General features: G+C 33.6%; 1 protein-coding gene across 1 annotated transcript; it reads left to right on the top strand.

Moving 5' to 3' along the window:
* Nucleotides 1-2116: 2116 nt before the first annotated feature.
* Nucleotides 2117-8280, top strand: LOC149565914 (CBL-interacting serine/threonine-protein kinase 15-like). Its single transcript, XM_089816408.1, has 2 exons — nucleotides 2117-2720; nucleotides 8015-8280. The coding sequence occupies exons 1-2, from the start codon at nucleotides 2117-2119 to the stop codon at nucleotides 8278-8280; spliced, it is 870 nt and encodes a 289-aa protein (XP_089672534.1).
* Nucleotides 8281-26216: the final 17936 nt, after the last annotated feature.

Below are 26216 nucleotides of genomic sequence, written 5' to 3'. Positions count from 1 at the left end.
TTTCTAATCACTAGCTTCACTATTACAAGGGGAGGAAGGGGTCGACTCAATAACCATCTCATCACCCTCACCAGATTGGTCATCTGTTTAAAAGGGATGATTGGGGAAGTGGAAGGCTCCATTTGAGTAGAAGATTAGCCCTTGCCCTAGTTCAACTTTCTAGCCATTTTCAAAACTCCCAAATGAGTAGACCCCACAACACCATCAATAGATTATAAACTTTGGTCAGAACCTTAAATTGGCCTTCCTCTAGAGGATCCTTCCAATGTCTAGTTTTAGTCTCCTCTCCACCAGTAGGAGTCTTCAAAAGATCTTCAATTTCTTGCAAGAAAGTGCAGTCATTTGTACATTTTTGTCATTTCCTCGAGAAACCACACTAGTAGAAAGAGGGACAACATTGCCTTCATTAGATTCTATTGCCATCTCAATGAAAACCACAAGTGGCCCAAGAAGCTGACTCACCCCATTCAACACTTTCTTTAATGATCCTAGGCAAGTCCACTTTCTCCTTCCTCCTTTTCCTTTAGCTTAGGAGCTTGACAGTCCAAGATCACATGGCCAAACATAGATCAGTTTTAGCAATATAATCCAACATTCTCATATTATATGGTTTATTTTTTCCCCCACTTAGCATTGAGGCCAACAAGGGTAGGAAAAGATTTGTTAATCGCAACATACACATAATCTAGCATATAAGAGCCTAGACTTCTGTAGGGTGACAATTTCAGCAAAAACATAGTGAGTAAAAGAGTTTTCAATCTAACTAAGGATCTTTTCATCGCAAAACTCTAAAGTGAGTCCAAGAAGTCTTACCTTGATAGGAGCAAGCTTGTATAGTATTTTGGAAGGGTCAAATCCTAGGTGCCACTTTGCCACCACCAAGCAATGCTTCCCATAATATTAGATCCCTAAGAGTATCATAGCCAAGTTTTTTACTGCTGTAGATTTAAAGATAAAACAAGCCACTTAGCATGGCCAAAACACTTATTCTGCCTTTTACCTTCCATTTTCTTCTAATCCATTTTCTAACCATCTCAATCGACATTCTAAAAGTAATAAAATGACCGACCAAAAAAACCCTAAAGGAGGACGAAACACACTCCACAATGTTGTTTGATAAAAAAAAAAGGACCTTAAGTCCTGTAATGAATCTAAGATCCTTAGTAGGTAGAGAACCACTAGCATTACCAACTAAAGCATCCTTCCACTCTAAACAAGCTCCAGTTGAGTCATCCTTAAAATGCACAATGCAAGGAGACTTCTCTGGGACCCTCATAGAAAAGCCAAATCATCCATCAGGGAATCACCATTTGAGTTAGTGTGCCTAGATTCAATTCCGTTTATTGACACCCTCAAACAAGACATGTTGGGATCCACCTCGCCTCTAGACCCCTTGTTTTGAGTTAAGCACTAGGAGGAGCAGATCCAAGGTAAACCAGGAGACCCAAATCGAAAGATAGGAAACCATCACAGTCCTTGCAAATTGACCAAGTGCAATAAAATTGGAGAGCTCTAAAACTTGAGTGCTGTACTTTAGTACTCAATGAATTGTTGTATTAAATGTTTGATTTTTTTTGGTTAGTACTCTACTTCATTCTTTATTATAATAATATATTTTTAAAATCATGTCTATCTTCTATATAGCACGCTAACTCACTCATACAAAAACATTGAAAGTAGGGTTTTTGAAATCGTGAATAAAGCATGTTCACATCCAAATTAGGTAATGTCCCATATCCGCACATCTTGAGATGCCTCCCGAGATGCCGGGACAAAGCAGCGGGATTGAGACCACGAAATTTGATATAAAGAGCTGAATCTCAATTAGACAATTCCATGACAAAAACCGCTGAATTTCCAATAGACAATTACAAGGATATAATAGCTGAGTCAAAACTAAAGAAGACATGGAACGAGGTCAAATTCTGATGAGCAACTGATCAGCAAAGGCAGGGGGAAAGTATACCGCGCAGTACATACAAAAACAGGGGACACAGTTGCCATTAAGCTTCTTGACAAATCGAAACTTCTCACCCCTGATCTCCGCCAAATAGAGAAAGAAATCACCAACATGAGATCCTTGCGCCACCTAAACATTGTGCAATTATACGAAGTCATGGCCACCAAAACCAAAATATTCTTAGTCATGGAATACGTAAGCGGCGGAGATTTCTTCGTAAAAATCGAAGCCGTGGGAAGTTTCAGAGAAGAGGAGGCCAAAAAGTACTTCCAACAATTGATCAGTGCAGTTGATTTCTGTCATAGCCGCGGAGTTTTCCACAGGTATCTCAAGCTGGCGAACCTGTTAGTTGACGGAGACGGGAACCTGAAGGTGGCTGATTTTGGGCTGAGTACGCTGAAGAAGGAGGGCAGAAAGTTGCATGGATGGTGTTGGACGCGGCCATATATAGCTCCCGAGGTTTCTACCTCTTTTTTCGGCTATGACGGTGCCAAAGCTGATGTTTGGATGTGTGGCGTTATTTTGTATCTGTTTTTCGAGGGGCGTTATCCTTTTGGGAACAAGACAAATGGGTTCTTCAAGTACTTTGCTTCTCCGAAGATGGAATTGAAATTTGATATGCCGTGGCTTCTGTCTGATGGGGTGCAACAGCTGCTCGCCAAGGTTTTGGATCCAAACCCTAAGACACGGTTTAGTACAAAACAGATTAGGAAGCGTTCGTGGTTTGCCAAGGGCTTTCAAGCTATAAACTCCAAGAAAGGTAAATTTTGGTTTTCAACTTTAATGCTCTCGAGTTTTCACATTTAGTGGTCTCAAGAGGAGTTGGTTCAAACATAATCTTGTGCAGAAATGTTGACATGTGAATGGTAGATAAAAATTATTTTGAGTATTTAATAGATAGAGAGTGCCATAGTTTATAGCTGCCTAAACAAATCAAATTTTACAATATTTGATAAGTATTAAGTTCAATTGTTTTTAAAATAAAAAATAATTTAAAAATAATAATAAAAAAATCAAATTTTATAATGTTTAATAAGTATTAAGTTAAAAAAATTTAATAATAATAATAAATATAGCCTTCCTTACATGGAAATTACAAATTTAAAAATAAAAAGGCATTATTTAAATTTGCAAACAAATCTTCCTCTTAAGACTTGAATTTATTTATATGTGAATTAGATGTGAAATTTTTAATATTTGAATGAACTTTTTCTTTTTGATATTAATAAGTATTCAAAAATGGGCCACTCATCCAACAAGCACATTAACAAACTAATAAAATAACTATCATCTAATTGAAAGCTTACAAGCCATAACCATAGTCAACACACTAGCCATCTATTTTTAATATTAAAAATAGGAAACTACAAGAGTTAAATATTCTACTAAGAGTCAAACATTCTACTATCACACAACCTATACATGATAGTAATAAAGCAGTAGAGATCTAAGCTACTATTCACCTTAAATACATTAAAAATTCTTGTTGATATCTATTATTGTTTTTCTTTAATCAATTATATGCATATAAAGTTAAATTTATTCTTTATATTCTTATAAATGTAGGTTAATTTTATTTTTTTACAAATGCATCTAATGGAGAAGATAAATTTAGCATTAGATATGTAATGAGATGAATGAAAAATCAAAATAATCATATGTGCTTGATTCTTTCAATACTAAATTTTTATTACTTCTAGAGCCAAAAAAATTCCATTGAATGTTTTAATGGAAAGATGATGCAAAAATCTCTTAATGCATTCAAGATAATCCATTCAAGATTAGATCTTTCATCTTTGATTACTCTCAATGAGGAAGAAATAGAAGGTTCAAAATTTAGTTTCATATCAAATGAACCTATAATTATTATTGTTAAGAATCTTGAGAAGATTGGGAAGGAGTGGAAATTTACAACCAAAAAGACACATTTTGGGATGAATATAAGGGAAAAAAAAGAATTCAAGAAAGGGAATTTGGAGATTAAAGTCAAGATATATGAAGTAGGGCCATCATTGTTCAAAATAGAAATTAGCAAAAAAAGTGGAGATGTATATAAATATATAAAAAATTGTGTCCAAGAATTAACACCTATGTTTACTTAAAGAAAAAAAATAATACCCAAAGATGTCTATTACCAAAATTATAAATTCAATTCATTAAAACTTTAATAATTTTTTTAATAAGAACTAAATGTATTATTTATATGCACATTTAAGTGGGTGAATTATATTGTCCACAATGTTGTAAACATTTTAGTATAGAGAAATAAATTAGAATATTAAATTAAAGTAGATAATTTAATATTGATTAATAAATAACAATCGAAATGAGCACCATCGAGCATTTAGCTATTCAAATAGTTATGAACAAATTTTTTGTGATGTTTGAATATTATATTTTTATAACAACATTCATATTTATAAAATTATATTTTTTAGATATAAAAAGTTGATTCAATGAGTTTTAATATATATATATTTTTACCAACTTATGACATTAAATTCTTTCCATATTTTAATGAGTAAAACTTCACATATTTTTTGCTCATTCTAGTTTGAACCTTAAATCCCAACAAATAAGAATATGCTTTACAATTTGTGGAGAAAATATAAGAAATCTATATTTCCAAAGTACATATGATGATCTTAGATAATAAATTAAGTCTTAAATTCAATATTTTTTTGGTTTAGACTATAAAAAAGGATTCCAATTTAAATTTCTAGAGGATTATTTTTATAAGAATTATTTACTCTTTTACATATTGGATTTGAAAGATTAAGAAATATGGCTTCAAAGGTAAAATAAAATGATAATAAAATGTTAAATTATAACAAAAAATATAAAATATATTTGATATCAAGTTCTATAAAACTTCTTCTACTTCAAACACGAAACATATTTGATATCTTCACATAAATCCTCATTTGAATATGAACCTTATATCAATGTAATCATTCACATCAACATAATATCAGATCTACCTTCTAATTGCATGAATGAAAACATATAAACACATAATACACTAACACACATATTTGGTAACATAGGAAGCCTCAAAGGTGAAGGTAAAAATATGGTGGGGATGACACCCACAAAATCTTCAGTACTACAACAATAAAGTGAGGCTTCTTCAATACTTAGCTTGTCCTACATAAGTCCTCAATACTTAGCTCATCCTACATAAGATGACTCACTTGTAGTGATGATTTTATAACCCTATCTTGTGAATGACTAAGTGTTTGACACTAATAAACAACATGACTTAGGGATCAACAATCTCTCCCTTTGATATTAGTGGAATTTTTTTTGTCATGATCAAAATTTAAATTACAAAATATTGAAAGACAAGTAATCTCCCTTAGAATATATTCTATACCTTAACTTGTTATGCATTATACATATTGATTCTGCACTCGGTATATACATGCAAAACTTCAAAATCAATTTTTTTAAAACTCCTCTTGATCGTTATCATTATCTATTCCTCTTATCTTGTACATAAATTGCCCCCTTATTTTTGTCAATCATAGCTATTGGGGTGGATGAATAAAACCAAACTTATCCAAAAATGATTTTTTCAATTTGAAAAATGTTTCTCAATATACTATTTCAATTAGTCCTGATGAATTTGATGGCCTAAAATTATATTTCCAATTTTGGTGCCAAATCCACCATACTATCAACAAATGACAAATAATGATCTACTTGGACCATCTCTTTGGTATTCTTCAAATGCATTAGCATAACTTCAAGATAAGTTGTCAACATGGAGTGAATTGAAATAAATTTGGCTCTTATTCTTCTATACTCAATAGTCAATTCTATAAGCCTTTCATGTTGAAAAATCACCTTGGATAAATGTGTAACACTAGAACTGGCATCAAGATTTAGTGCATTGGCACTATATTAAAAATTAGTTTCTAACTTATCCATTATGTCTCTTATGTCCTTTGTGTATGTCGAGCTATCACACAACTTCCTACACATTATATGCACATTATTTGAAACTTGTTCCAAATTATTCACAAGTATTGACAACTCAATGTATTTGACAACAATATCTGCTACTGCCTTTTCCACCACTCATTTTTGAAATTTCTTTTCTAATCATTGCATCAAATTTTCGTTTTCATCAATATTTGACTTAGTTATTCTTTCTAAAATCTTAATCAATTGTTGAATAATGAGAACACTCTCATCTAAAATTTTAATAAAAAATCAATCAAGAAAAATATCCTTTATGTCATGTACCATTTATTTTTGTGCTTATTTCTATTGTTGCTCTCATCTCAACTTGTTTTGATTTTCCTTCCTAGAAAACAATTCACTCAAATTTTTCATTTTTTCTTCAATTAGGCTAGACTTGTCCTAATGTGGTATAACTATGTCATCAACAAGTGTAATAGTCTTACCTTTAAATGAAATAGGGGACTAGACTCTCTTTCTCTTAGTCTCCTTACTTGGAGTGCTAGAGCTCGTCATGGATATTTGCAAGCTTTGTGTTTGGAGCTCAAGACTTGGTATCCAAGTCTCAACTTTAGGTTCTTTGGCCTTCTTAGGTTCACCACTTTGTTCCTTTTAGTCAGTAGGTTTGATTTCAACTATGGAACTTTATTGTCTTACCTCTTCTTCTCCCTCAATCTTAGGTCCTAAGGCTTGTGGTCTTTCCTCACTAGTAGTAGGTTTCTCTAGTTAATCAATTTGATCCTTCACCCTCTATTCTCCTTCATGTGTAACATTTCGCTATGTCCCTGTATCTACCATATTTTTCCTTTAGTAGAGATTGACAAATAAGTTCCTCGACAATAATTTCTTGTTCATCACCTTGACTATCATCTTTACTTGGCACAACAACATGAGTAGTAACAAGTTCAACAAATTGTATTTCCACATGTGTCTTGATTAATATTTGATCTACAATAACACAAGATTAGAGTCTAATAACTATATAGGGACTTGCAACTAAACATACTTGAGTTTAACTTGGCTCTCAATTTCTGATGTTGACTTGGTCATTACCTTCATAGTTCTAGTGTTTGATTCATCATTGATTGTTAGAGTCTCTATCCTACCTTCACTCATTAACAATAGGTCATTGAATGTATCACCCAGGTTTCTATGATCATCAAAATCTTCTATATTTTTGTCATGTCCCCTAATTATGATAATGTATATAAGTATTCAATGAAATAAAATAATTATAATAATTATTTCAATGAATATATAATTATTTTAACGATATTGTTAGTAAATATATACTAATTTTTCTTGGAGTAAAGAACTATATGTAACTCATGTTATAACTCCATCATTACTAAATATAATTATACTAAGGTACATAATTTTTAAATAAATAATAATATATTTTTGATATAGCAACAATAAGTTACTAAGATCTAATAATCAATAATCAACCTACTAAAGTTAATAATAATATAATTAAATATAAAATAATAATAAAAATATAATTCAAATAATTTGATATAATATAATATTTAATATTTAGATCATATGTTAATAAATAAATATATTAAATGAAAGTAATTACTAAGTAAATATAATTGATTAAATTATGAAGAGTCATGACCAATAGGAAATTACATATAAGGAAGAAATATCATTTAAGGACATATGAAAAATATGGAAAATGGGGTAAGGAAGAAGAAAGAATTAGGTTTGTAAGAAACTTAAAAGAGAGATATTGAACAATGGTATCAAAGCGCAGTGATCTTTCGATCCTGTAGGGTAAGAACAATAGTAGATCTACATGAGTGGATTACAATTCCAATCAATATACCATACAAGATTATATATAGTTGTTTCCAAGCAGTTATTTTTAAAAATAAAGTAGCTGAAACATTGATGTACTAATTAGCCGTGTTGAAGGAAGTTGTTTGTGATTATTCACCTGCGGGAGATGAAATGGATGATGTCGAATGTTGCCGCATAGGCAGCCTGGGCACAGATTGAGAAGGCGACCATAGCGATGACAGAGAGAAGAAGGAAAGACACTCTTCCGAGCCAAATTCAAAAGAGACCTCCTTCTGTCTGCAGGATCCACAGCAACCAGAGGCATCCTCTCATTCCGAACATGGCGTCTCTTGAATGAAAGGTATTCATTTCATGGAGAGTTACCTCTAGTAGCTGATGAACCAGATTCTATTTTAGAAGAGCATCTAATATACTATGCTCAGGGTAGTAAGTTACCTCATTTGCGAAAAGGATTCGAAGCCGAAGGAGGAGAAGTAGTGGTTACTTCCTCTTGCAAATTGAGAGTTTGCGCAACCATACAAGAGGCAATCGAGGCTGCATATGATTAGATCCTGCCCCCCATCGGTGTGATCAAAGTGATTAAAGGAACATTAGATATATGTCATCAGAAAATATTCAGTGATGTGACAATATTATAAACCCTAGTTACAACAAAATCAGAGATAATAATGGTGTGTAATTTGGTACCAACAAAGGGATATGCATTCCAGATAAGTGCGACCATGGTGGGAAGTGCCCGCGCTTCTATGCATATAGAGACGACTGATGCGGAACCGGATTCATAGCCTTTTGAATGATGATCTTGGTCTTTCCAAAATTGTGTCGTTTGAACCTCATCTAGTAAACTTGTGTTGTGGTGCACATTTCATCATTGATCAAATTTCCATTTCGGGGTTGAATAAAATAAGGCCTAGCAAAATAGCCAATATTGTCATTTCAGATCCCCATAAACTTATCTTGGTGCAATAGGTTTTTGGAAAACCTCGACATTTGTGATGCCTTGATAAACCATTTATTAGATGAAGCATGATAAGTTATTATCACTATTCATGAATATAACTTGATCTCCGTGGAAGCAAAAAGTTGGATCCAATTTCGGAGAAGCAAGCTAGAAATCAATGGAGGAAGTTGTAGCAGCAAGAAATAGATGAACATTGATTGTTGAATTCACTTTTCATCAAATTTTACAGAAAACATCCCAAAAAGATTAGGTCAAACAAAGCATAGATAGACGGGCTATCAATATTTATGATCTTTGCTATGAATTCAAGGTGATTCAAAAATTATTGGGCAATCTAGTCCAAAAGCATTTTCTAACAATTTCATGGACACCAAGAAGAAAAGAAAAGATATTGTCGGTGCCTCCTAAAGACCACCTTGCATTAATAAGGATGAAGTTAATTAGAACCAAACAAGGTAAAGGAAGGTATGATAAATTATTATGTTTTATGTTTCAAATTAAAGCAAAATAATATAAAAGTGAAATATAAATTTGTTAATGTAAGGGAAAGATATAATGAAACTATGTAATGAACATAGGGTGCATTAAACCAATCTAAATACTAGTTGATTTATTAGTTATCAATTATGTTTAAGATACAAATGATAAAAGACAATTGGACTTAAATGATCAATGGAGGAAGGACTAGGTAGGTAAGAGGGTAGAGCTGATCCCTAAGGCAAGAGAGGGATGTATTCCATCTTGGTTTTAGGCTTATTGAGCTATGGGACTCCACTACAACGTTTGATTACTCTAGTAAGGTATAGCATTAAAAAGTAATGAATCTTCTAAAATGATCACTAGATTATGTTAAGAAGTAAGAAGTAGGTCGATAAGAGGGTAGAGCTAAGTCCTAAGGCAAGAGGGTATATATTGACTCTTGGGTTTAGGTTTATCAAGCTATGGGACCCCACCACAATGTTCGAGGTTTGTAGAATGATATAGCATCTAGGCATGGTGGGGGATGGAAAACACCCATTTGAAAGGCAATGACCAAGGTCTTGCCAAGTCTTTAATGTAGTTTCCTTGTCCAATCCCTAGGTGACCTAGTCTATACAAAAAATGTAATCGATAAGATATGAATATATAAATATATAAAAAATTATTTTGATTAAATAATGCAATGATAATATATTAAATTTATTCCTTGGGAAAAAATGACAATATTATAAGCCCTTACAAGTGGGGACATTATAGTAGAGCTATTTTTCCTAATTAAAAATATTAATCTTCTTTGAAAGTATACTTATATGTACTAATTTGTATTCCTTGGTACAGGTATATGAATGTGTACTAATGATTTTGTGGTTGTAGGTTCACAATCAAGGAATTGCATAACATGTGTATTGTGTATTTACATTGTGTCTTTAGTTGTCTGCATTGTGTATGCTTTTTGGCTTCATGCATTAATGTTTCTTCTTCGTGTATACTTTACGTCTTCATGCACTTAAGTGTCTTCTTGGTGTATGCTTCATGTCTACAATTAACATATTTACCTTATGGAAACTTCATGTTCTCATGCATTATAGTATAAATTGTAAGCATACCCTTTGGATTTTTGCATCCTAGTGTATAACTCATATGTTTGCTTTACAAGAAAGGTTTAGTGTTGTTGGTGTAAATACATACTTTACTATTTACACTTACTTAAGTTTACTTAGGTTAATGCATTATTTTGTTATTTTTATTTGTGAGACACTTAGGAGTTTGCACAGCTTTTGAGTTGTCATGTGGACAACACAAGAGTACGCAACTCTATTTAAGCACATAGTGTCTACAGCACTGTTTTGCATGTCACACCCTTGTAGGCTTATCCTCTCATCACCGCACTTACTTTTGTGCTTAATGGAGGATAACCCATATCTAGTGGACATGTGCTTAGTTGTATGACACTTCATGGTGCTGATTACTAGGAATTCTAGAAGCTCTTCTAAGGCCTTTATATTTAGGTACTACTAGTGTACTCTTTAATCCAATTATTGAATACATTGTTATTCTGATCATACTCTCTCCATTTTTGGTTTACTGTGTGCTTGTGTTTGAGTTCTTAGTTCCTGGGTGAATTTTTCCCTTAGGAAAATTCTTACATGGTATCAGAGCATAGAGATTTTCTCATCACAAGCCATTCGAAACCTCTTGCTTGCTTCATCACCTCAGCCTGAATCTGGAGTGCTGTAGAAATTGGGAGTGTCCAGCACCAAATCTAACCTCACCATTGTGTCCAAAAAGCTAAACTGGTGAAAATCGACTATAAACTTGACTACATTGGCTCAAAGTTGACCCTGAGGCAATTTTTTTTCAAATTGAAACCCAAAGGCCCTGATTTCCAGTATGGGTATGGTCATTTTTTGCAGATTTAATTGATTTTATTCAGATATACATTTTCTAATTTCTCTGCAATTTAATTTTCATCATCATTTTCAGAAATTTATTTTGCCCTTGAGCACCCGGCAAAGAAATTTTTTTTGATAGACTTGGGCATTGACACCCCAGATCTGCCAATTCGGAGGATATTTTATTTTATTTGCAAGATTTATTTAATATATCTATGGGCACATTCAACTGGCCATACAACCAAATATTCATTTAGCACTACACACAAACCGATGGGAGGCAAATCTGGCACCTTAAACTGGCAGCACAACCCAAGCACCGGTCGGCAGCCATCCTAATTTGCTTTATTATTTGCGGCCCTTTGTTTTTAAAATAGTCCACACACTGAATCTTGCTCAATGTGGGACTAATATCCCAAAAGGCAGCAACGTGAAAGTCATCCTGGCATCGGCGAACCAGGTTCCTCGGCTCCGAAAACATCTTCAATTTTTGGCATCACCTCTGAAACAACGACACAAAGGCAAGTTTTCTGGCAGGGTTTAAAAATTTTTCGACCGCTTTATTTCCCACCTACAAAAAAGTCTTATCCAGCCCATGTGGAGACCTCCAAAACTATGACAAGTGGCGACATTTAATTCGCTCCTACCAAGTCAGTAGATTTGACCAAAATTGCCATGTCACTCGTGGATAGCTGGACCCTCTTGCCACATCATCAGTATGAAATTTGTCACGTATGAGTCTGTACAGTACAAAAGTTCTAGTCAGTAGCCCCATCATCTGCCACGTCACCCCAAGTGCGGATTTCTTGTTGATATCATCATTTCTTGGTGTTAAAATTAATGCCCATCTAGACATCATTCTAGGGAATTTTATAACTATGTTGATGGCCATTTGACCATCAAATTTAGACTCACAATTTCTCCTCCAGACCCCTCTTCAAATTGCTTTTCAGTTTGGCAGCCTTACTTTGCGAGCGCATAACTTGGACATCTAGACTCCGATTCAGGTGCAATTTCTTTTGAAATCAGGTAGAATTTCTTGAATTTTCCAATGGTGTTGTTGTTTTCTAGATTTGGTCCACAAATTTTGCAAAATTTGTAGTTTTTGGCAACTATACCTGTATAATCTTGTGTTTTTCAACTTCAGAAGCTCTGTACGGGCACATCTGGTCACTTTTTCTAGTTTTGTTTTGTTTGAAAGTGCATATTTTTTTGTTTTCTTTCTAGATCTAAAGTCAAGTTCAATGGTTTTGTGGACCAATTTCTCACTTTCAAAATTAGGCCTTCTTTGGCATTGTAAAGCTTTGATTCTTTTTCAGAATTGTTGTATAACTAAGCTACAGCGCTTAAGTGATAGATTTCAGCCTCATAAGGTAGTTGTAAAATCAAAATTAGAAACTCCACTTTTTTCATTTTGACAAGTGGCTCATTGTAAATGCACTACTTATAAAGTGCCAAAGCATCTTTTTTGGGGGGGTCTTTTGATTAAGTGAAAAGGGGGGGTGTGTACTCTATTTTTTGTGTCTCTCTCTACTTTGTACTCTTTTCATTTCTGCATCATGGGTTTTAAATGTCCTCCTCTAATTTCACACAACTATTCTACATGAAAAAATATTGCATGGAGTAGATTAATGGAAATAGGATATAGTTTCTATGTTGATGGTACAATTACCAAACCTACTGATGCTAAAGAACTCATTGATTGGAAAAGACAAGACCAACAAGCTTTAGGTGTTATCAGGAGTTGTGTACATGGGGATCTTCTCTTTCACATTAAAAATTGTTCAGAATCTAAAGAAGCTTGGGATAAACTTGAATAGTTGTATGGTAAAGTGGATGAAGAAAAGGGATTTCAGATTGAAGATGATCTACTTCTCTTGGATCCTAAGAATTATGACACAATTTAGGATTATATCATCAAAGTCAATGAGTATAGGGAACTTCTTAAAGATTGTGGAAATCCCATGAAGGATGATAGGTTGATTCATCACATCCTGAAGAAGCTACCTTCTGAGTATGCCAACTTTGTTTCGAGTTTTAATACTCATAGGTTAACCATGGGATTTGCTTACCAGAAGCCTTCCTTTGATGGATTTTTAGACATGTTGCTTGTTGAACAATCTCACTTGGTGGATTTTGGACTTCTCAAATCTTCTAAGACCAAAGCCTTGGTGGCTAGTGATGATTCCAAGTCTAGTCAAAGGAAAAAAAGCAACAAAAACAAGAAGTAGTGGAAGTACAAAACACAATCTAAGACCCAACATGACTCCTCTCAACAAGGTTGTTCTTCTTTAAACAAGAAAGGAAGTAATGAAAAGAAGGAAAAACTCTTTTGTGCATACTGCAAAAAGCCAAATCATGATGAGCATCATTGCAAGACAAAAAGAATAGATAAGTTAGAAAACCTACTCAAGAAGAACAAGATTCAAGTGCCAAGTACTTCCAAGGATTCTACTCCTACCTCTTCAAAAGGTAAAGGTCAAGCACTTATGGAAAACACAAGTTCTTCGGAATGGATACTTGACTCCAGTGCCTCTTACCACATGGGTTCTTCAAAGCTAGACTCTTCTTTATTGAAACAGTCAAAGGTACCACACATCATCGTGGAAGATGATGCTAAGATGGAAGTTGAAGGGAAAGTACATATAGAAATGGAAGATGGGGAATTCAAAGATGTTCTCTATGTTCCAAATCTAAGCTCTAATCTCCTATCAGTTTACCAAATCACTCACCTTGGAGATGGTCATAAGGTTGAGTTCCTTCCTGATTTAGTGATGGTGTGAAGTCTTAAAGATGAATCCTTGGTAGCAATGGGGAAATTCAATGATGACAAGAGGTTATACTTCTTCTCCCACTTTGTGCCTAAGAGTCCTTCTCAAGCCTTGCTAACTCACTCTACTACTCAAATCAACTTATGGCACGAGCGGTTTGTTAACCTTGACTTCTGCTCTCTTTAGCAACTTTTTTCAAAACACATGGTCAAAGGTCTACCCAACATCATCTTTTCTAAGGGAGAGTGTTCATCATGTTCAGTGGATATGAATGTCAAGGAGAAGTATGATAAAGGGAAGTCTTCTTGAACTCCATTTGTTCTTCAGCTAGTTCACATGGTATTAGCAGGATCATTTGCAGTGACTTCAATCAGCCAAGGCCGCTACATACTCACATTTATTGATGACTTTTTGAGATTCACTTGGGTTCTTCATCATAAGAATGAAGTGGTTCATAAGTTACAAGACTTTAAGACTCATGTTGAATACAAGTCAAGGAAAGCCATCAAAGTATTAATTGTGGACAATGAGAATAGATATGTTGACAGAAGACTCAAGAACTTTTATAGAATTGAGGGGATTGATCTTTAGAACTCACCAACATTCAGTCTGCACAAGACAGATGTTGCAGCTATGAGGATTAGGACTCTCAAGACCATGGCAAGTTGCATGATTAAAGCCAAGTCTCTCGATCCTACATTAGAAGTTGAAGCCATTAGTAGTGCTACTCACATACTTAATAGGTCTCCTCATCCAGCCTTAGATGGCAAGACTCCTTTTGAGGCATGGTGTGGCCGAAAACTAGTTGTGAGTCACCTTAGAGTCTTCCGTTGTCCAGCATGGGAAAACCTTTCTTCTAGAAGTTGCAAGGCACCAACACCTAGGCGTTGTACCTTTATTGGTTATGAAGACAATGTGAAGGCTTACAGACTTATGGATCCAAAGACTCATGAGATTTTTGTGGAGAAGGATGTTCACTTTGAGGAAAGTTCATCAAGCCTATCCTTTACTCCTCTTCACACTTTATATACATTAGAAACTGATAGTGACACCAGCGATAGTGCTTCAACAGCTTCAGACACATGGGGTTCTATTGACAATTGCAGTGAGAGGTCACATCAGTCTAGTCCACATGCTTATATTGCCATAGTGAAAGGTCCAACACATCATGGTACATCTTGTCTTCTAGCTCCAGCTTTAGTTGACTTGGGAGACAAACTTGAGGACTTATATATTCTCATCCATGATGATTCTTCTACAGTCGTTGCGAGGACTCACTCTAAACCTCATGTCCATTCTCTACATGATCAATCTACACAAATTGGCATGATTGTGGATCCTTATGAATAGAAATTAGTGGAGGTCTCTTTTTCAATTGCGAAGGCAGATGGTTTAGTGGAACAGGTTCAACAAACATCCTTGACAGATCTGCATTCGTTCTTTTTAGCACAGTTGGAAGGGGTTAACATCAACATCATCATAGGGATACTTGAGCAGGTTTTAGGGCCAGCATACATCTTCTTTTGGGGGGGTGGGGGGGGGGGGGGGGCAGGGGAGCTTATTATGTCTCTCTTCCTTCTCTTATTCTCTTATGTATATACTAGATGTATGTCATAATGGGGGGGTCTTGATTACTCCATCCCTCGATGCATCCTTCTTCATCTCTGTTTTTGGGGGAGGGTATTTCCCATGAGGTTTTCTGTCTTTCCCCACTTTATGGGAGATTGCATTTCATTATGTACATGGGTACCTAACATGGCCTAGTAGCCAGGACCCATTATGCATCTTCATCGTAGTTCATAAGCTTAAGGGAATTCTCCTAAGTTACACTTAAGGGGCGGTCTCGGTGTAAATACGTACTTTACTATTTACACTTACTTAAGTTTACTTAGGTTAATGCATTATTTAATTATTTTGCATTATTTTATTATTTTTATTTGTGAGACACTTAGGAGTTTGTACACCTTTTGAGTTTTCATGTAGACAACACAGGAGAACGCAACTCTATTTAAGCACATGGTGTCTACAACACTATTTTGCGTGTCACACTAGGCTTATCCTCTCATCACCGCACTTACTTCCATGCTTAATGGAGGATAACCCATATCTGGTGGATGTGTGCTTGGTTTTATGACACTTCATGGTGCTGATTACTAGGCATTCTAGAAGCTCTTCTGAGGCCTTTATATTCTGGCACTCCTAGTGTACTCTTTAATCCAATTATTGAATACATTGTTATTCTAATCATACTCTCTCCATTTTTGGTCTACTATGTGTTTGTGTTTGAGTTCTTAGTTCTTGGGTGAATTTTGCCCTTAAGCAAATTCTTACAAGTGTCAATGGTCATTGCTTGAGGACAAGCAATTTGAGGAAGGGTGGATTGTCATGTCCCCTAATTATGATAATGTAGATAAGTAGTTCAATGAAATAAAATATTTATAATAATTATTTCAATGAATATAATTATTTTAGCTATTATATTAGTAAATATATACTAGTTTTTGTTGGATTAAATAATTATATGTAAATCATGTTATAATTCCATCATTACTAAATATAATTATAATAATGGTACATAATTTAAGAATAAATAATAATATATTTTTGATATAGCAACAATAAGTTATTAAGATCTAATAAACAATAATCAACCTCATAAAGTTAATAATAATATATTTAAATATAAAATAACAAAAAGGAATATAATTTAAATAATTTGATATAATATAATATTTAATATTTAGATTATATATTAATAAATAAATATAATTGAGTAAATTATGAAGAGTCGTGACCAATTGGAAATTACATAAAAGGAAGAAATATCATTTAAGGACATATGAAAAATATGGGAAATGGTGTAACGAAGAAGAAAGAATTAGGTTTGTAAGAAACTTAAAAGAGAGATATTGAATTAATTTTCCAATAGGGGAAATTACAATTTTCAAGTTCTACTTGACCAACCTCTTTGTCTTCCTTTTCCTCATTATTTTCATCACTAGGTGTAAGACCAAAAAAATTGTTCCACATTTTCTCTCTCTTCTACACAACTTCATTTTTGTTCTTCAAAATCATATATTCCCCTCTTTATGGAACAAACTTATTACTATATGCCTTCATAGCTTTAGGCTTATGCTATTTATCTAAATTTGGCATAACATGGGCTAATGCAAACTCTCTCATCTATCTTTTAGTGTTTAGAGCATGTTTGCATTTTTTATCTATCTTATTATACAATTCCCCAAGGACTACCTTTCCTAGCTCTATAGGTGTATACTTAAAATTGATCATCATATCAATTACTTCCTCTTCCACTTTCTCCTTATCTTCTCAACTCAATGTTTCAAATTTAATTAAATTAAAACCTAATAACCTTACAATATTTCTAAGATCTTCACATACCTTGTCAGCATTCTAAGGTTTCTTATGTACTGCAACTTTAAATTGACTGAAGTCATTAGACTCAATCCTTTCTTCTTCTATTTCTTTGCCATCCTCCTACTCCATGAGCCTTCTTCCTGGTTTCTTTACTATTTTTCTTGCCTTGGCTTCTTGATATATTCCCTCTCTCTTTATTTCACTCATTATTGGTGCAAAATTGGTGATTTTCGTAACTCCTTTCTCCAATGGAAAGACACTTGCAATACTACCTACCTTGGATCTTTGTCTAGTGATCCTTTTGGGTGTGGTTGTGAGCTTGGTTGCTACCTTCTTTAGAATTTTCTTTACCTTTGGTTGTCTTGGGATAGGAAAAAAACTAATTCCTTAGCTTTACCTTCACATTCTTCTTCATCACCACCTTCAACTTCATCTCTAGGGCTAAGGTCTTCAAATTTTCCTTTCATTATCTACAATGGTGGGTCACCAAAAGTACCCTCTAAACTTTCTACCATCTTCTTTCTATATCTGTCCATCTTAGGAACTTTAGTGTACATCATCATTTTAATTTTAATTATCTCATATGTACTAAAAGGTTTTGCATTCTTGTCAATCTCCTTAACCAACAATGTTGTGATGGTTGTTGGAACCTCATCAATGTTTACCTAATAGTGAAGAGGTCTTAACCATCCAACTCAAGGAATTACAAATTGAGCATATGTGTAGTAAGTAGCCACTAAGAAACATATTTCATCATAATATTGATCAACTACCAACTTAGGAAACCTTTAGAAACCTATTCTTCATCTTTTTCTTGAAGTTCTTAAAGTATTCATCCATAATTGTTTCAGAATTGTCACCTATCTAATTGATAAAATCATTGATTTTCTCAGTGACTAGTTTCGTATTGTGGGAATGAATTTTGTACATGTGATAATATACAAACATGAGAGAACCAAATTTACATGAGATATTCTTCACCATCCTTATTGCTCCTAAGTTCTCTACCAATTAAATAAGTTGTAGCTTAGCCAGATCATAACTATGATCCTTCTTAATAAGTTTGTAACACATGTCAATAGATACACATGATACATTGTTTAGTTAGCTTGATCGATAAAACTTATGTGCAACACCTTAAATAAAAAACTCAACCTCTTCATCTTCAATGGTGTTGATTGATATACCTCTACTATTGCATTTCATCTTTGTGTTGTTCTCAATTACATTCCTTCCTTGACATCATATTATCTTTACCCTATCCAGAACAAGGTATCCAATGACATGATTAATAATAGACTTTGGGATCCTCACTCATTCATTTTCCAACCACAATGTCATGTCATAGATCTGGCTTAACACAATCTTGATCCGCTCCACTTTAAAAACCTTTCAAAACTTTAGGACGAGATTTAACTATTTCTCGACCACTACCTTGTACTTGTCTTTCAACCTTTCATTACCACACAACTTTTCATATGCATTGCTCATTTCATAGTCTCCAATCTCTCCAATTCTACACATATATCATGATCTGATATCATGAACCATAATCACTCAAGGAGGAATCAATGATAAAATCCCTAAAGAATCTCCCTTCAATATGATGTCAGGGTACACCTTAAAGTTTGGTGGAGGACATGCCTTGTTTTGAATAATTTATGTATTAATATCTTTCAATGCCTTCTTCTCACTAGAAAATGTGATAGATTTTATCTCTACAATCTAGGGTTTAAAAGTAAACAACTTCACAACTTGATCCAAATACAACTATATATAACATACTTGTGAAGTTGATGGAACATAGTTAAATCTTTAGTAACTTCACACAAATTTTCTCCACAATCAGATGAATACTTTTCTCTATAAATTCTCAAAAACCTTGTGAGTTTAAATGAGCTTTTAAATCATTTTATGAGTTCAAACAGTCAAAATAGGTCTTCAATTAATTCTTCATACTTAGAGTAATTTCCCAATAGTTGTCTTGGTGAATTCAATGAAACTCGATAGACATACTTCCTTCCACTTCACTTGGTTAATATCATGGCTTGGCTTATATTGAAATTCAACAATTGCACTCGGTCTTTGCCAAAATTTCAACTTGGCACCAAAAATCACTTTTATTTTCAAACCTTAGATTGGTCCTTATGAATTCTATCATGCAAATTTTGGTTTAAACACATAGTATTAGGAACATAGTTCCATTCATACCTTATCATTTAGTTTGAGATGGGTGAATGACCTAATCCATTAGATTCAATGATAAAAAATTTATCATTATAATTATTTCTTCCATCAGACTTATTCCTCCATTTTTTATTCATTTCACTCCTTACTTCTTCAACATTGACCTTTTTCCTTTCCATTATTCTCCTCAACATTTTTTAATGACACTTAGTTCATAAAATCCTTTCTTAGATAAACAACCTTCTAACAATTGAAACATACTAATTAAAAATATCTTTGGTTCTTAGATATTCCTTTGAGATGCATCCTAGCATAATTTAGTGTAGTATATCCATATTTTCCATAATATTGACAATTTACCCAAGTATGATAATCCTAATTTATGGTTTTACCTTTCTTAGGTTCTTTTCCTTGACCTTTAGGTGTCCAATTGTTCTTTTGTTAAGATCTCCAATCTTGTGCCTCATGACCACACATCTGACATGTATAACAATAACTTTCAAATCTAGAAGTAGTAGGTGTCTTATTGACCTTTTATTTACATTGATGTATTTTATGACCTTGTTTGTTGTACTTAAACAAACAACCATTGAATTTTCATTTGGGATTTGACTTACAAATATTTCTTCTACAAATATTTTTTGTATGGCTTGGTTTTTCAAACTAATTTCATAAAGGATACTTGTTCTTTGTTTATCCATTCACATTTCTTTGTTCTCCTTTTTTTGATGATTCTCCTTGCTTGGAACTTGATAGGATCTCAATATAACCTAGTCCAGAGGTGTCATCAAGTCTCCTTGGTACACTCATTTGTTCATCAAGAAATATCATGGCATCTTTAGGTTTATTAGACCTCCCAAAAAAATCATTTTCATATTTCAACTCGTTCACCAACTTGTCATTCTCAGACTTTAGATTTGCAATCTCTAGCTCCTTTCTACAATCTCATGATTCACACTTAGTAGCTAATTGATCATTTAAAATAGATTGTGGGACATCTTATGTACCTCAGTGATCCTTTCATCAAGTCTTATATCCATATGTCTTTTTTCTTCATCAACCATTGTATTGTCTTTTTAGTCTTTTCTTTATCTTCCTTAGCCTTCTTCAATAGTTAAACCACTTCACATATCCTTACTACTTGTATCTCATGTTCTATTTTCAATTCTCTAAATTCATTTAGAATGTTATTCCTTCCTAGTAGATCTTAAGTTTCTATATCACATTCACTAGAACTTCATCATATAGTTATTCAATAGTCTCTTCCTTGTATTAAGTGTCATTTTTTTGAATCACCTTCTCTTTCTTTCTCGTCAAGGATTAGCTTAATGTCACTTTTGTGACCTTGAGTTGTTCATATGCAATTTGAACATCAATCTTCTAGTTCTCAATGATCTTTCCTAGTTTTTAGGCTTTCATCTTCAAGTTATTTAACTTCCAAGTGGTTAGACTTCTACCAAGAGTACACTGGTCTGCTACCAATTGTTGGAAATTTAAAAGGGAAAGTGTGACATTGAGAGGGGGGATGAATCATGATATATTAAAATTATTTTACTTCAAACTAAAAACATATTTAATATCTTCACATAAATCATCATTTGAACATTAACCTTATATTAATGTAATCATTGACATCAATATAATATCAAAGGTACCTTCTAACTAGATGAATGAAAACTCATCAACACATAGCACATTAATACACAAATTAGGTAACATTGATACCCTACAAGGTGAAGGTAAAACTATGGTGGGGATGACATCCACAAAATCTTCACTACTACAACAATAAAGTTGTACCTATTAAGACTATATTAATGTTTGCTCACTTCTCATATTCTACATTGTGAGGGGTAAGAACTACTAGGTTCTACCTTGATTAAAGGAGTTTACATCATAACAAAGTGAGTACTCTAGTAGGAAATTTACAAAATCCTATTAAAGATACTCTATTAAGAGATTTAAACCCTCAAATACCTATTAGAATGTTCAATATCTAATCCTTTGGTATGAAATTATAATGCTAATATCATATCTCCTCTATGTAATATAAAATTACCTTACTATGATTGATCTTCTCTGTCTCTTCTTAAAACTATTTAGTGCACTACTTAATCTCTTCTTTCCTTAACACTCAGATTCACCTTCAAAACTTTGCATGTAACCAATCTCTTCATTTATACACTCACACACATAAACTGCAACATAGGCCTTCCTTACATATCTTTTTGGGTGAAACTTTTAGATCCCAATCAATGATCTAGATTCATTTCTTTTTCTACTTAGTCCTTGCAATTTTTTGATTGGTGGATTGCCTCACATAGGGATGCTAAACTTCAATTTGATGCATATTCATGTCCTTTATTAGCTCCTTGATCTTAAAAACATGCTTCTAGCTTTAAAAAATGATTTATATAAGATGTAGTTTATTCTAAACAAATATGTGAAATTATGTTGCTCAACATAAGCTATTTTAGAATGTTATCCCTCAGCCTTCATTGTGCTCAACATAGTCTAAATTTTTCTCCCTCTATATCACTTAGTGTCAACTACCATCCCTAATACATGTGACAGTTATTGGAGTACTCAACGATATTTAGCTTTCCCAACAGTAGCTACTGCTTGATACATAAGTTGAAATGTACACAAGTTCTCAATACTAGCTTGACCTATATAGGATAACTTGATCCCAATGATGACAAAATAACCTTGCACTATGATCAAGCTACTGTAGTATAAAGTTGTCCTATTAAGGCTTACAATTGATCACTTCTTATGATCTTACCTATTAGGAGAAATAAAGACTGTTAAGTCCACCTTGTGAAAGGATTTACAAAATATACAATGAAGTATGCTCTCAATAAAGAGATTTTTCAAACACTATTAAGTCTACCTTGTTAAAGGATTTAATTGACACACCTATAAGGATGAACTACTGGCTGATCTTTGATCTGTAACTCTGATTTACTAGGTGAGGTTCCTTTGAAATGTAAAGATCACCTTACTGTGATAGATATGTCTTTTGGTGTCCCTTATACTACTTGTAGCCTTCTCAATTTTCAAATCTTCTCTTCATATTCGCTTCATACATACTTATTTAGATATGATACAATTTATTACATATATATAAATCCAAAGCACAATTCATCAAAGTTAGCTATAACATAGGTTTGGACATCAAGAACAAAAAGCTAGTTAAACTACTGACACTTAGGTTTAGAAGACAAACTTGCTAATGTTCTGATACTCAACAATTATTGTCAACACTCAAAGTTGTCATGCACTTGGTAGATGTAGAATCTCACTTCATGCTAATCACTTCCAAGTAGCTTGAACTCAATCAACACTTGTGTGACTCAATGAATGCGAAAAAACTTAGTATATAAACCGAATCACTTGTTTGACACTCCATGGCTCGTCAACACTAACAATGCGAGCTTAGTATAAACTAAATCAATTGGTTGACACTCCTTGGCTTAGTCAACACTTGGTTCTCATCACTAATACTACAAGCTTGACAGATATTGGAGAACATGGTTGACACTATGCAACTCGGTTAATATCATGAAGCTCGGCTAGCATTGTCACTAAACAACTTGATAGATACTACTCATCATGAGCTATATAAGGATTTTGGAACACGGTAGCAACTATAGAACTTGATAACAAGTATATTACTCGGTAGCAAGTGGATTACTTGGTTGACACTACAAATTGAGATAAAGCTTGGTAGAAGTTTAACTAATTGACTAAGTGTGAGTCACTAATATAAAAACTTCGACCTTAATGTCAACAATCTCCCCCTTTGGCATTAGTGACAAAGAAACTTATCAATCCAAAGCTAAATGCTCAAAATTTGAAGTCCAAAACATTCTTTTATTTCCTTTTTATATCTACACTTCAATAACATATTTTATTTTTGAGATTTTTCAAAATTTCTTTTGTAAAAGATGTTTTTCTGATTATCTATTCATGTATTTGTATAACACTATGTTGCTCCCCCATACATATATCTCATATTATACTTTTCCCCAATACTCTTCATATATATATTCATCTTATACTATACTTCTACTATTTTTTGACATAAATTCCCAAGGTTTAGACTACATGTTAATGCCAAAATGTGACAAGAAGTTAGAATGTACCTTCAAAACAATGCCATTGTCCTATCCCAATTTTCCCGTAACACCTTGCTTGCATGAAATGCAATCTACACTTTTGCTAATAACTTCATCATGTGATCATCTATGTAGAAGTTATTGTCATGAATGAGTTTCTTAGCATGTGCAATGTGTTTCTGCAATGCATCCATGTTTGGAAGAATCGTGCCATGGATGTCTACAATTGTGACCCTTGTCCTAGCTTCTACCCTTAAGAATTATGCTTGCAAATTTATCACATATTTGATGTTTGAATAATGAGAAAAATTATAGCTTGGGTCAAGTGACAATTGGTGTGCACTTTCTTTCAAGTTTTCATCTATCTTCTAGATAATTTTCCTTTGATTCCTTCAATGAAGATAGATGTATCACATAACTTACTAAATAATGAAGTTACATTATTTTTAGATGTCTCCAATGAACTAAGAATAGTAGGTAGTTCTACTTGGTTTACTACAATTTTTTGTGCCACTTGTTTAAATACCTTGTTCTCAAATTTCCTCTTTGCTCTTTGTAGAAACTTATCCTATTCATTAAAGTCTTTATTCAATTTTTGGATGACTTCTGCTAATTGATCCAAAATAGGTTGTGTACTATCAACCTCAATACTTAATGCATCTACAAATATGTTCTTTATATCTTCAAGAACTTGGATTTCCCCTCTATTCTCTTCTCTAAGCTCCTGTTGCTTAGCTTTCTTTTCTAATAATTCACCCATGATGTTCATTTGATCAGGATTTAGAGTAGATATATCCCAATTTGGGATAGCTATATCCTCATCTAGATCAATATCTTCTTTTCACCCTTATTCTTATTTGAAACTAGTACTTAGTTGAGACATGTTCTCAATTATCCTTGTACTAGCTATATGTGGAATATAAACAATAGTAGAACAGAGGGGCTAGCAAAAAATATAGCTATGGTACTCACAATAGAAATACCTTTTTATTGTGTTGTTAAATCTAATGATGGAGGCACTTGTTTCTTGGTAGATGAAGTGCTGATCACTTTAGTCAATGTAGTACTCAGCTGAATAGGTACAAACATTGGTTGGGTGCATGGTGTTGTAGTGGTTACCACAACCAACTTGACAGAATCTTTTTCAAAGCTTCATGGCATTAAATATTTTCTTAGAGAGTGAGGAAATGAGGCCATCACTGGTGCTATGATCTTTTATGGGTTAGTTTCCTCAATACTTTGAATCTCACGGAGACTTTCCTCTATAGCTTCTTGTTCTTCCTCCTTATCATCCATATTTATGTCTTTTCTTTCCACACATCTTCATCACCATTTTCATCACCTTCCTTGTTATCTTCAACATCTTTGTCACTAGCATGAACAAAAAAGTTACTTAGTTGATGTAGTTGGTAGATGTTTTTCCATATGGAAGTGGTACATTTTACCATAGATTCTCTGTCTTTTATCAGCACAAGACATATGTTGAATTTGAGAGTGAACTTTTCTTCATTTTTCTTCAAAGATTCTTTCACCTTTTTTCCACTAAGACTCAACATGATTTTCCTTAGAATCTATTCAAAGACGTCTTTTGCATTGTTCCTTGTATGCTCCCATCTTGGCTTGATTTCTTGCATAAACTCCTTTAGAATTTGTTGTACAAGCTAATTAGGTGAGTACTTCCATTTTCCCAATTATCCCAATTTTTTCATCATCATGTCCTCAATCTACATTTTCTCATTTTCATTCCTAGTTTCATATATGAGAGATTTGAAATTTTCCATTCTAACTCCTCCCAATTCCTTTAACTTTTCTTGAAGTATAGGTGGAGTCTTTTTGAAGATAATATGCTCGGTATCCTCCTCACCTAACTTCAATTTCTTCTAGATTTTGATGTCCTTCTTGTTAATACAGTAGTGGATGACTTTGTAAGTTTGGTTATGATAATATTACCTTTCTTTCTTATAGGTTATTCCCTAGAAAATGTTTGTTCTGCTTCATCCTCTACTTCATCTACTTCCACATTATCTCCTTTTCCTTTTGTTAGTAGGAGAGTAGAACTTTCTTGCTTTAGTTTTTCTATCCTCTTTCTTCCTTTGTTCAATGCTTAAGGAAGCTTAATTTAAATTTCTATCCTCACCTTGGCTTCTGTTGTCACTTAGGTTTGCACACTTGTCCAAGGCCTATGCGTGAGGACAACCTAGTGAAACATGGAAAAAACCTTCGAGCTGTGGGACTTGAACTGCGAGGTTGAGTCTTCGGAGAAGGCCAACTTCCTCTTACTATTAGGGAACACCTATCTACTCTTGGAGAGGAAAAGGGAAAAGAAGAAAATGAAAGCAAATCTACCTAGTCTAATCTAAGGAGGTGATGCACCAAAATAGATGGTTCGGACCAATTCTCTTCCCATACATGCGCTACTGAACCAGAATGAAGCTAAGGATATTACACATTCAGACTTGCTTTAACCAAATAACCACATGCAGATCAGAAAACCAAGATAATGACACAAGGAAGAAGTTCACTTATATATGATTCACAGGCCAGCAAAGATATAGTCATGCGAATTACAGATTTCCACAAAACAATGGCACAGGCAAAGAATTCTTGCACTTTAATACCAATGGCTGAAGGAGATAAGTAGAGAATCAGACAGTTTAGAGGCACAGGAGAATTCACACTAGAATTGCAGAGCAA

This window comes from Cupressus sempervirens, chromosome 3, assembly GCF_028749045.1.
Source record: "Cupressus sempervirens isolate cs-2001-9-10 chromosome 3, ASM2874904v1, whole genome shotgun sequence".
NCBI lineage: Eukaryota > Viridiplantae > Streptophyta > Pinopsida > Cupressales > Cupressaceae > Cupressus > Cupressus sempervirens.
This window is presented reverse-complemented; position numbering and strand designations above follow the sequence as displayed.

What these genes read in the sequence shown, in the direction of transcription:
- LOC149565914 (XM_089816408.1), top strand. Translation starts at nt 2,117, where the DNA reads ATGGCCACCAAAACCAAAATATTCTTAGTCATGGAATACGTAAGCGGC. An exon ending in AGCTATAAACTCCAAGAAAG is followed by an intron (nt 2,721 to 8,014) that starts GTAAATTTTGGT and finishes TTCTGTCTGCAG; the next exon opens with GATCCACAGCAACCAGAGGC.